The following is a 12,973-nucleotide window of genomic DNA, read 5'->3' as shown; positions in this document are numbered from 1 at the left end:
CACCACCCTGTCCTCCAGCACCACCCTGGCCTTCAGCAACACCCTGGTCTCCAGCATCACCCTGGTCTCCAGCACCACGCTGGTCTCCAGCACCACTGTGAGGAATCTTGGAGTTATCTTAGATCAGGACATGTTACGTAATATTGCAAAAATCAGGAATATCCTGTCTAAAAATGATGCAGAAAAACTAGTCCATGCATTTGTTACTTCCAGGTTGGGTTACTGTAATTCTTTGTTATCAGGCTGCTCGGAAAAGTCCATAAGGCCTCTTCAGCTGATCCAGAATGCTGCGGCACGTGTTCTGACAGGAACCAGGAAAAGAGATCACGTTTCTCCTGTTTTAGCTTCTCCGCATTGGCTTCCTGTAAAATCTAGAATACAATTTAAAATCCTTCTTCTCACCTACAAAGCCCTTCATGGTCAGGCACCATCTTATCTTAAAGAGCTCATAGTACCTTACAACCCTGCAAGAGCACTACGCTCCCAGAATGCAGGGTTACTGGTGGTTCCTAGAGTCTCTAAAAGCAGAACGGGAGCCAGAGTGTTCAGCTATCAGGCTCCTCTCCTGTGGGACCAGGTTCCAGTCTGGGTCCAGGAGGCAGACACCGTAGGCTTAAGACTCCCCTCTAAAGCCTATAGTTAGGGCTGGCTCAGGATAGTCCTGGAGCGCTCTCTCTCTCTCTCTCTCTCTCTCTCTCTCTCTCTCTCTCTCTCTCTCTCTCATAGCCACCTCCGCTAGACAGTGGGATGGTCATGTCTCTCTCTGTCTCTCCCTCTCTCTCTCTCTCTCTCTCTCTCTCTCTCTCTCTCTGAGTGGAAGCATGGAGTGAGTGGTGTGCTGAGAGTGAATGGAGACGTTGTTTTTGTGAGTATTTACTAACATTTTTCTAACTTTTTACTAACGTATATGGTGTAGATAGTGTGTGTGCTCGTGGTTGTGTCGCTGTTTTGATTGTTGGTGCGGCTTTTCGGGAGTTTGTGGGGAGTTTGTATGTGTGTGTGTGTGTGTGTGTGTGTGTGTGTGCGGCTCCGCCACCGGCATGGCGTTCACCACGCTGAGCCGTAAGCACGGGTTCAAAGTATCTCCGGGGTTCCCGTGCTCGGTGGAGGAGTGCAGCCTGGCCGTGGGGGAGGTAGTCGGCCACGGCAGCATCAGGTCGGCCGCCCGGATGAACGGAGCGGTCGTGGTGTTTGTTGATAGCGTGGACAAAGCTAACGCTATGGTGGAGTCGGGGCTCGTTATTAATGACGCGCTGGTCTCGGTGACTCCGTTAACTACACCGGCTACTAGAGTCACCGTGTCCAACATCCCGCCGTTCATCCGGGACGACGTCCTGCAGAGAGAGCTGAGCCGGTACAGCAAGATAGTGTCCCCGTTCAAGATGCTGCCGTCAGGCTGCAGGTCTCCTCTGCTGAGACATGTCGTGTCTCACAGGAGACAGGTGCTGATGATCCTGAATAACAAAGATGAGGAGCTGAATCTGGTATTCAGGCTCAATGTTGATGGTTTTGATTATGTTGTCTTTGTAAATTCGTGGACAGTTAAATGCTTTGGCTGTGGGGGGGAGGGACATTTAGTCAGAGCCTGCCCGGGAAAAAATGTGACAAGAGCTGAAAATGACAGGGGTAATGGTGAACCGGTTCAGGGTGGGGACCGGCCTGTGGTTCAGCCTGAGGTTGACTAGGTTCGGCCTCGGATGGGACAGGAGGATGGGGGTCGGTCTCTAGTCGGGTCTGGGGCCGGGCCGACTGTGGTCACTGATGGGGCCTGTGGTCCCTGATGTTTAAGCGGGGGACGCGGTGACTACCACTGAGGTTGTTAGGGGTGAGACTGACACTGTGCTTAGTTTGTCTGCGAGGAAACGTAAACAAAGGGACAAGAAAATGGTCTCTCAGGCCAAAAAGGTGTCAGTGAGGGAGGAGGAGGAGGAGATGATGGAGGAGGAGGTGGTGGAGGAGGAAGAGGTCTGTCCTAGTGTCAGTCAGCCTCTAACTGACTCGCAGTTTTCTGGGGGCTCGATGCAGGGTGAGCTGTACCCGGTCCTGCAAATTAGAAAGTTCCTCCAGAAGACTAAAAACAATAAGAAAGCAATACTTGACAACCATTTTGAAAACAAAGCAGTGTTTTAAGTCATTTTAGCAGCACCAGTGGGGGTGTAGCGCTCCTGTTTGCCAAAAGCTTTCTACCTGTGTCTCACACTGTGGAGGAAAGGATGGTGGGCAGACTGTTAGTAGTCCGGGCCCGGTATGAGCTTTTTAATCTGGTTTTTATTAGAGTTCTTTTTTTAAAAGAGCTCGGTAAGGTTTTAAGTGAGTGTGAACCAGAGGACTATTAATTTGTGGGAGGAGATTTTAACTGTACGCAGGATGATGGTCTGGACAGGAACCACAGAGAGCCTCATGCTGCCTCTAAGAGGGCCATGCAGCATCTGGTGGTCACCCACAACTTAGCTGACGTCTGGAGGGGGGGCCATGCACAGCAGAGACAATATACCTGGGTTCACAGCAGGGACAACCGGTTGACCATGGCCAGGTTGGACAAGTTTTATTGTTTTAAGCACCATCTGAATGTTTTTAAAGGGTGCTATATATGGCCTGTTGGGTTTTCTGACCATTCCTGTGTGTCCTGTGATGTTTTTATTTCTAATATAAAACCTAGGTCTGCATATTGGCATTTTAACACTGCTTTGCTTTTGGATGCACATTTTAGGGATGTTTTTAGGTTTTTCTGGAAGGGTTTTAGGGAGACGAAGGGTGATTTTAGTTCACTGAGGCAGTGGTGGGACGTTGGCAAGGCTGACATCAAGCAGCTCTGTCAGCAGTACACTCTCAACGTTTCTCAAGGCATTACTGAGTCTATGAAGGATCTGGAGATTTCCATTGTGGACCTGTAGAGTTCTGCAGGGTCCGCAAAATATCAAGGCTGCATCGCAGACCTCGAGTCCAAAAAAGCTGCTTTGGCGGACCTGCTGGGCTTGAAGGCACAAGGGGCTGTGATCCGGTCCCGGTTCCAGAGCGCCGCCCTGATGGACTCGCCTACCAGGTTCTTCTTCAGCCTGGAGAAGAAAAACGGTCAGAACCGGGTGATACACGCTCTGCGGTCAGCAGGTGGACAGGAACTGTCCACGGCATCGCGGATACGGGAGAGAGCCGTGGAGTTCTACTCCGACCTCTACAGGACGGAGTATGAGGCCTTTGATGGTTTCTGCAGAGGACTGCCCACGGTTTCTGTAGATGATAACCAGGAGCTTGAGGAGCCCCTGACGGAGGAGGAGGTGTTCAGGGCTTCGACAAGCATGCAGGGGGGAAAGGCCCCGGGCATCGATGGTCTCCCCCCAGAGTTCTACAGGACTTTCTGGGAGGACATGAAAACTGATGTTCTCGATGTTTTTAGAGACTGTTTTGCCGTCGGTTTCCTTCCTCAGAGTTCCCGACAGGCTGTTTTGACTCTCCTCCCGAAGAAAAGGGACTTGACAGACATTCGGAACTGGAGGCCTCTCTCGCTATTATGTTCGGACTACAAACTGCTGTCCAGGGTCCTGGCCACCAGGCTGAAGCGGGTGCTGGACCGGATCATCCATAAGGACCATACATACTGCGTGCCTGGCAGGTCCATTGTTGACAATGTGTCATTGATTCGTGATATTTTGACCGTTTCTGGTTTGTCGGGTCTGGAAACTGGTCTGGTTTCATTGGACCAGGAAAAGGCGTTTGACCGGGTTGAGCACCGTTACCTGTGGAAAGTGTTGGCCCGGTTCGGCCTCAGCCCTGGTTTCATCGCCAAGATGAAGGTCATATATGAGAATGTTGAGAGTGTGCTGAAGATTAATGGAGGCTTGTGTAAGCCTTTCCCGGTGACCCGGGGGATCAGACAGGGCTGCTCCATGTCAGGGATGCTGTATGCTCTGTCCATTGAGCCAATGCTGCACAATGTCCGCTCTTTTATCACTGGCCTCATTTTACCTGGTTTTAATTCTCGTTTTACTGTTTCGGCCTATGCAGACGACATCGTCATCTTCACCCGGCACCAGCAGGATGTGGACGTTTTGGGACACATTGTCACAGTTTTTCATAGACTCTCGGCTGCCAAGGTGAACTGGGCCAAAAGTGAGGCCTTGGCTGTGGGGAGATGGGCTAGAGGTCTCCCTCGGCTTCCAGGTGGGTTGTCCTGGAAGAGGGGGGGTTTCAAGTACCTGGGGGTTTACCTGGGTGATCACACCACCATGGCCTTGAATTGGGATGGGGTGGTTGATAAGGTGGAGGGGAAGTTGGGTAGGTGGAGGTGGCTGCTTCCCCACCTCTCCTACAGGGGCAGGGTGCTGGTTGCTAATAATCTGGTCGCATCCTGCCTCTGGCATAGGCTCAAATGTATGGAGCCCCCAGCTGGTCTGCTAAAGAAGTTACAGTCCATCATTCTGGACTTTATCTGGGATGGTTTGCACTGGGTTCCGCAGTGTATTTTATTTTTGCCAAAGGAGGAGGGGGGGCAAGGGTTGGTTGATTTGTTATGCCGGACCGCTGCTTTTAGATTACAGTTTGTACAGCGTTTTTTTATGTGGTGATGATGATGTCGTCTGGAGGCCCGTAGCCAGTACCATTCTAAGGGGGGTAGCGGGTCTGGGGCTTGATGCGTCTTTGTTTTTAGTGGACAGGGGTTTTTGCCTCCCGTAGGAGCCTCTGGTTTGGGGGGCCCGGCTTGACCTCCAAGATGGCGGCAGACCAGGTCTTACCGAGAGGCTCACGAGGGCTGGAGTGACGACGCTGAGGGGGATCGTGGAAGCTGCTGGTCCCGGGTTCCTGAACACGGAGGCAGTGGCCTCTCTGCTGGGCCTGAGCTCGGCCCGCCAAACCAGAGCTTTATTGACTGAATGGACTAAGAGATTGGAAGCAGTGGAATCTGAGATGCTGCGGGACTATTTTACTGGGTCTGACACCCCTGATTCCACTGACCCCTTTCCTGACATTGGGTTTTTAACTGAGCCCGCTGGCCCATCAGCACGGCGTGTGTTAGCCTCTGTTGTGGACCTGCACATGCAAACTGGAAAGGGATTTTATAAGTACTGTGTTCTGGCCATCCACAGGAAGACTCTGTGTGGGAGGAAGGACCTGGTGTGGACGGACAGACTGCCCCCAGACAAGAAGCCGGTGTGGAGGCTCTTGTATAAGTCTCTGCTGTATAAGAGGTCTGGAGACCTGCAGTGGCGGATCCTCCACGGGGCTCTGGCGGTGAATGTCTTTCTGGCCAGGATTAATCCCACCGTGTCCTCCTCGTGTCCCTTCTGTCCCCTCGACGAGACCATTGTGCACTGCTACCTGGACTGTCTCAGGCTGAGGCCTCTTTTTACTATGTTGAGGACTGTGTTTCTGGACTGTGGGGAGGTTTTTACTGAGTCTGCTTTTATTTTTGGTGCTGGCTACAACAAACACAATGCGAAGAAGTGGCAACTGTTGAATTTTATTGTGGGTCAGGCCAAACTCTCTATATATAGAAGCAGAAAGAACCAGGTGGACAACGTGTCCGGCCGAGGGCTGACGGACATGTTTGTCTGTCTGGTGAAGGCCAGGGTGTGGGTGGACTTCCGCTTCATGTCTTTGATGGGGGACATTCAGGGTTTTGTGGACCAGAGGTGTTTCACCACGGCGGTGTGTTCGGTACAGGGGGGGGAGCTCGTCTTCCACTCTGTGTTTCTGTGTTAGTGTTTGATATTAATATTTTTTTTTGTGCATTTGTAAAGCAATGACATTTTGGTGAAGACTTGGAGAACGTCTTATTTATTTGGTAAATAAATGTTTCTTAAAAATCAAAAATCTCTCTCTCTCTCTCTCTCTCTCTCTCTCTCTCTCTCTCTCTCTCTCTCTCTCTCTCTCTCTCTCTCTCTCATAGCCACCTCCGCTAGACAGTGGGATGGCCATGTGTGATAGTAAAATCATCACTGTTTGGTGTTGCTCTGATCAATTCACAAATAAGGTATGTAAGTGTGTGTGTTAATCCGAAGGTGCTTGTGTAACCATTGTATTTATCTGGGACACTTATATAAGATCTTATGAAACACTTGTAGAGGTGCCTGGTAGTAGGCTACCATGATGATTACTTATCACTTTCCCCCAGAAGTGCCTGGTGGTGCTTACAATAACAGGAGGCCGTGCCAAGTGCTCTAGTTGGGAAGGGTGGATGCCTGGGAGTCCGGCTTGGCCCGCCGGGCTCACATGCAATCTGCTGTTGGTAAATGATATAAAGAGCAGGGGGTTCCCACACTTCGGTAGAGTCTGCTGTGGGTTGCGTACGGGACGCCCAGCTGGTTACACAGGGGACCTACCGGGGTGTTGGCTCTCCACCTATTGGCGACGGTAAGCCTCGTTTTCTGTTTATGTGTAACCGAGTGTGAGGGACTGTGGGTTGAGATTGACAATAAACGCCATATATTGTACCAGTCTAACCTGAGTCCAGTGTGATCATTTCCTGAGTGCCGATCGACCCCCGATCCTCTTAAATTTATTTCAATACACCATGTCTCTCTCTCTCCCCCTCCCTCCCCTTCTCTTGTCCACCTCCCCTAGACAGAGGGATGGGTCTCTCTCTCTCTCCTCCCCATCTCCTCTAGACAGAGGGATGGGATCAGGTTGGGGAGAGTTCTAGCCTTGCCAGGCTCCTCTCTTTACCCTGTCTCTGTTAGTTATGCTGTAATAGTTTTAGACTGCTGGGGGACTTCTTTTGACACACTGAGTTCCTCTCTCCTCTATCTATCTTTCCATTTATGTGCATCCATGTCCCAGAAATGCCTGTTACTAACCTAGCTCTGGGGAGTCATTCCCCGGAGTCCCTCTGTTCGTTTTCGCCCAGCATGTTTCCTCGGATCAGGGAGGCGCCAAAAATCAGGGTAGCAGCTGTCGCCATGGTCCCGCTACACGTCCTGCGATGCCATGTTGCATCCTACCACACTCTGCTACGCCCAGCTACGTCCTGCTGTGCCTTGTAACGCCCACGGTGCCCTGCTTTGCTACAAAGAACTACTACAAACAAACTACTATTTAATTTATTTAATTTATTTTTTGTGACTGTTACCGCCGCTCTTCATTCTAATCCCAACCGGTCGTCAGACACCGCCGACCAAGAGCCTGGGTCTGACCGAGGTTTCTGACTAAAAGGAAGTTTTTCCTCACCACTGTCGCACTGTTGCTTGCTCTGTAGGAACCTACTAGAACTGTTGGGTCCTTGTAAATTCTGGAGCGTGGTCTAGATCTACTCTATCTGTAAAGTGTCTTGAGATAATACTTGTTATGAATTGTTACTATAAATAAAATTGAAATTGAAATACACAGGAATGTTGTCCTGAATGCTATCAAGACAGTGGTAACTAAGTTTTTTTTTTACTGTACTGTATTTTATGTAACGTTTATTGACAACTTTTGTATCGTCCTTCTGTTTTTATATGTATCGGAGATAAGTCTCATAGTAATGCACCCTCTGTTTTGTGTTCCAATGTGTTTCTTACCATACTTAAAAAACGGGAACGTTGGGAATGCGAAACTTTGGTCCAGATTGTAGACTGGAATTGTGATGTACATTCAACTATGGTATTGTTCCCAATGTTTTCATAAATAAAAAATAAAAATAAAATAAAGATGACTGGCTAACGTTTAACACGGAGGGACTACACATCCTCTCTGTTGATTTTCTTTATTTTGAGAGTGAATTGCTCCACAATATGAATCCAGTTTGATTATAACTTTTATTTAGTTGGTATCCGTTGTTTTATAATCTCTTCTTACCCAAGAGGATTTGATTTAATTTGAAGCTTTGTTTTGTGTGAGCACTGATTCCTGTTGTGAATTTTTTTTAAACTTGTCCTGTGTAAGGACATGATTAAAAAATAACTACTAAAGTATTTTTGTGTTTGGTTAAAGCCATTCACATATCAGGATCCTTACGTACCGTCTACACATGCCACCTTGCCAAGACCTCTAGCCCCCCCCCCCCCCTCTTGCCACCCCATGTTATAGTTTCTAGATCCTCTACTGAATACAAACAACTTGTTTCCTTCCTGTTGTCTCTCCAGACTAAGTGGCTGTAACCTGTCAGAGAGAAGCTGTGAAGCTCTGTCCTCAGTTCTCAGCTCCCAGTCCTCTAGTCTGAGAGAGCTGGACCTGAGTAACAACAACCTGCAGGATTCAGGAGGGAAGCTGATCTCTGATGGACTGAAGAGTCCACACTGCACTCTGGAGACTCTCAGGTCAGGATTCATTAACCTGTTGAACTGTTGACCTTTAAACTCTGTTAGTTGATAAACAGCTGACGTGTAGCTTTGTGTCTGTTGATATGATAAACTTTGGCAGTAGTTTTGAGACTCAATAATTAAATACCACAGATGATTTTAAAGATTATTCTAAATCTGGACTAAAATTAACCTGGACAACAAAGAAAGAAAGAACTAGCACATGGCTCCACGTGTTGACAGAGGCTTCCTGTGTGTTGTTCTGTGTGTTTCCAGTCTGTCAGGCTGTCTGATCTCAGAGGAAGGCTGTTCTTCTCTGGTCTCAGCTCTGAGCTCCAACCCCTCCCATCTGAGAGAGCTGGACCTGAGCTACAATCATCCAGGAGACTCAGGAGTGAAGCTGCTGTCAGCGGGACTGAAGGATCCTCTCTGGAGACTGGACACTCTCAGGTACACACACTGATCAACAAGAAGGAGATATTAGTGGAGGAAGATTTAAAGGAGAACATCTCCAGGAACTAAAATGATAACTCCCTTTGTTAATAATGGATGTAGTTTGGACAGATACTGGACTGTGGTTTTAAGAAACATCCTTTTTCCCCTCTTTCCTGGGATCAAATCAGTACCAACTCGACAGAGAGAGGTCCAGGACAGGTTTAGCCTAGCTTAGCACAAAGCTGAATGTGTTTTCCACACTTTGAGCAGTGTGTGGATGAGGCATTAATCTCCTCTTTAGACAGACTAGTTAGCTAGAGGTTTAAAATGTCAATTGCCGGTGCTGCATGGCTCATGTGAAAAATCCATCCCCACTCCAACGCTCCCTGCTGTGTGACGTGGTCTTAGTGGGTCGAGGGGACGGGCAGCCATGGTTCTGGTCCTCTAACGTCTTGGAGCAGAATAGAGCAGCGCAGACATGTCCAGGGGCCCTGGGATGAGAGACCCAGACCCCCGTTGGTATTTGGTCTGGTAGAGACCCAAACCCCCGTTGGTATTTGGTCTGGTAGAGACCCAGACCCCCGTTGGTATTTGGTCTGGTAGAGACCCAGACCCCCCGTGGTATTTGGTCTGGTAGAGACCCAGACCCCCGTTTGTATTTGTTCTGGTAGAGACCCAGAACCCCGTTGGTATTTGGTCTGGTAGAGACCCAGACCCCCGTTGGTATTTGGTCTGGTAGAGACCCAGACCCCCGTTGGTATTTGGTCTGGTAGAGACCCAGACCCCCGGTGGTATTTGGTCTGGTAGAGACCCATACCCCCGTTGGTATCTGGTCTGGTAGATAACGGGCTCTGATCCGGATGTGAATCAGTTAGAAACAGACGATGTTACAATAACATTTGTTTTGGTTCCAATCAACAAATATTCTGAATAATTAATCTTCATCTCAATATTTATCAAAATAATCAATTAATCAATTATTAACATCCTATGTTACACTAATTGATGATTTCATATTTAACGAGTATTTAGGGAGACATGTGATTGGTTGTCGTGTAAATTAATTGTAAATTTGTTGATGTGCAATATTTTCTATTATATGGCTTGCGCGCTCTGTCTCTCTCTCTCTCTCTCTCTCTCTGTCTCTCTCTCTCTCTCTCTTCCAGCTGAAGTCCTCATTATGTAACATGTAGTCTATGATGAAGACATCATTTTATGGACGGTGGACACGTCAAATGTCCCGATGTCCTAAAGAGTAAAAGGTTAGATCCCAGGGAAGAAGTTAAAGGAAATTAAACTGTCTAAATAAGACCAGAACCCAGGTCTCCATTAGACCAGAACCCAGCGCTCCATTAGACCAGAACCCAGCGCTCCATTAGACCAGAACCCAGCGCTCCATTAGACCAGAACCAGCGCTCCATTAGACCAGAACCCAGCGCTCCATTAGACCAGAACCCAGCGCTCCATTAGACCAGAACCCAGCGCTCCATTAGACCAGAACCCAGCTGTGTGAGAGAGTGATGTAATGACCCCCCTCCCTCCTTTCAGGGTGGAGCCTGCTGGAGTCAGATGGTTGACACCAGGTCTGAGGAAGTGTAAGTGTGTTTTTAATTTCATTCTTCAGACTGTGACATCACTCATTCAACCCTGTGATGTCATCACCAAAGAGCTGATTGGTTAATAACTGCAGCTGTGTTGTGTCTCGTTCTCTCCGTCAGATTCCTGTGAACTCACAGTCGACACCAACACGGTGAACAGGAACCTCAAACTGTCTCACAACAACAGGAAGGTGACATCAGTGAAGGAGGATCAGCCATATCCTGGTCATCCAGAGAGGTTTGAGACCTGGTCTCAGCTGCTGTGTAGAGATGGTCTGACTGGTCGCTGTTACTGGGAGGTCCAGACCAGAGGAGATGTTCATATATCAGTGAGTTACAGAGGAATCAGGAGGAGAGGAGTAAGTGATGACTGTGTGTTTGGATGTAATGATCAGTCCTGGAGTCTGGTCTGCTCTGATGATGATGGTGGTTACTATGTCCGTCACAATAACAGAGAAACCTCCGTCTCCGTCCCCCCTGTCTCTGGTAGAGTAGCAGTGTATGTGGACTGTCCTGCTGGCTCTCTGTCCTTCTACACAGTCTCCTCTGACTCACTGATCCACCTCCACACCTTCAACACCACATTCACCCAGACTCTCTATCCTGGGTTTGGGATCTGGTTTCGGGGCTCCTCAGTGTCTCTGTGTCCCGATGTGAGTCTAGCATGCGTCACTTTGCAACAAATAGCGGAGATGTTTGACAAGTAGCCTCCGAGATGCTAACAAGATGCTAACGAGAGACTCACATACATACGTTATCTGGATCATTTAAAGTCTCCACCTCTTACTTAGATCATCTGGACTCATACATGTTCTTATTACCTTCTCCTAATGTTTCTTTTCTTTTGTAAAACTGAAATTCCTTAACATGGTGTAACTGAGGTTTAAAACATAGTAGTTCTATAATAATATGGACACTGGGTCAATAATAATGTGGAAATTGTTGATATATTGTGAACATTGTGTGTGGACCTCTTAACTCTGCTTGACGAATTAGTAATTTTAATGTTTATTAATTTCTTACTTTTTTAGGAAATATTTTACTAAAATATTTTCAGTTTTTTTTGTAATCTTTTGAATCATGAATGAAGAGATGAAAAACAAATTTAAAGTTGTGGATCTTGGTGTGGACGGCCCCTCTCAAACATGATGATGGGGGGGTCATGGTGCAGTGGATATGACACATGCCCCGGGTTCGATTCCCACTGCAATATCTCAACTAGACATCAACCAATGTGTCCCTGAGCAAGGCACTAAACCCCTAGTTGTTCCAGAGGCGTGGGACCTCTGACATATATAGATAGCAACTGTAAATCGATTTGGATAAAAGCATCAGCTAAATGACATGTAATGTATGTAATGTCAGGCAGCTGATGGTTTAGGTTCTGTGTGGACTGGCTGGTTCTGGTTCAGGTCTGGCTCGGTCCAAGTCCATCCCGAGCCAGAGCTTCTCCTCCGAGGAGGTGACGCTGTGGTACATTTGATTATTCAGTGTGCTGCAATAGCAGCAATCAGAGCAATGAGTATCGTTTCTCATACTTATTATGAGTTGCCAACACGCGCACACACAATACATCAAAACGTGTGTAATGATCGGGAATGAGGGGCTATGACTTTTCTAAGAGATTTGCCGGGCGGTTTTAACGAAATCCCCAAAAAACTGCGAAAGATTTCTCATAGACTTTAATGGGAAATGTTCGGGAAATCGTTCAACATCGCTCCAACCCCCCCTCTTTGGGACCGTGCTGTATCGCCATACTTTAACGTAGAAACATGATTAAAAGATTAACCCGAAGACAAGACTTTGGCGTTTATTGGGCTGAATGGGCGTTCAGATATCTAGCACGGTTTCACCAGAATCCCGGTCTACGTATCGTCCCGTTTTCAGACCGGCTCAGATTTTCTAATGTGTGTGTATGTGGTGGATGGGGAGAGATAGGGGGGGGGGGGGGGGGGGGGGGGGGGGGGGGGGGGGGGGGGGGGGGGGGGGGGGGGGCTGCAGTATGATTCTCTGAAAGTTTCTCAAACAAATGTCTCTCTCTCCTCCAGTTTTCACTCTTCAGACTTCATTATTGGTAAAAAATGTAGGAAATCTTGTGCCGGTTGCAGACATGTAACTATGGAGTCTATCGGACTTAAACTTTTTGCGCTCTTAACACCAACTGCCGATAGAAAACATTGAAAAATAATATCTGGATTCTTCACTGAGGAAATCACCATAGCAACAAGGAGAAGAGGTGTTATTGGTCAGCTGACATGATGTCATGATGGACTAACTGACCAACTGACTGACTCCTAACTGACTTCAGACCTCAACACCAACAGCTGTTTGATAGAAGACAGACTGGGAGAGGAGGAGGAGAGGAAGGAAGAAGAAGAAGAAGAAGAGTTATCTGTCAGCTAACATGATGTCACGATGGACCACACCCACCAGACTCCATGTAAATAATCAGTCATTTTAGCATCGCAACACACACTTCATTCAGAATCAACAGAAACCAAATAAAACTATGAAAAGCTGTTTTTGGTCTTCTCTACACTTTTCCAACCATCATAACTTTAGTGTTGGTTGAAATAAACACATACTTTACTGATTTACATGTGAAAATATGTTGGCTCTATACACGCTAAAAGGACTGTTTTTGGTTTTTTAAATGGAGTCTGGTTGGTTTAGAGCTAGCTACGTCATAGCTGTTCCTGGGAAACAGAAAGGTCTTAAATGGGTTTT

General features: G+C 47.7%; 1 protein-coding gene across 1 annotated transcript; it reads left to right on the top strand.

Moving 5' to 3' along the window:
- Positions 1-1,040: 1,040 nt before the first annotated feature.
- LOC117939040 lies at positions 1,041-12,649 on the top strand. Its single transcript, XM_034864083.1, has 7 exons — positions 1,041-1,484; positions 2,465-2,498; positions 8,459-8,663; positions 10,197-10,243; positions 10,367-10,891; positions 11,628-11,708; positions 12,555-12,649. Exons 1-7 carry the CDS (start codon positions 1,041-1,043, stop codon positions 12,647-12,649), a joined length of 1,431 nt encoding a protein of 476 aa, XP_034719974.1.
- The last annotated feature ends 324 nt before the right edge of the window (positions 12,650-12,973 follow it).

Source organism: Etheostoma cragini, chromosome 23, assembly GCF_013103735.1.
Source record: "Etheostoma cragini isolate CJK2018 chromosome 23, CSU_Ecrag_1.0, whole genome shotgun sequence".
In the NCBI taxonomy this organism is placed as follows: Eukaryota; Metazoa; Chordata; class Actinopteri; order Perciformes; family Percidae; genus Etheostoma; species Etheostoma cragini.
The sequence above is the reverse complement of the archived record's forward strand: the minus strand, read 5'-3'. Positions and strand labels throughout refer to the sequence as shown.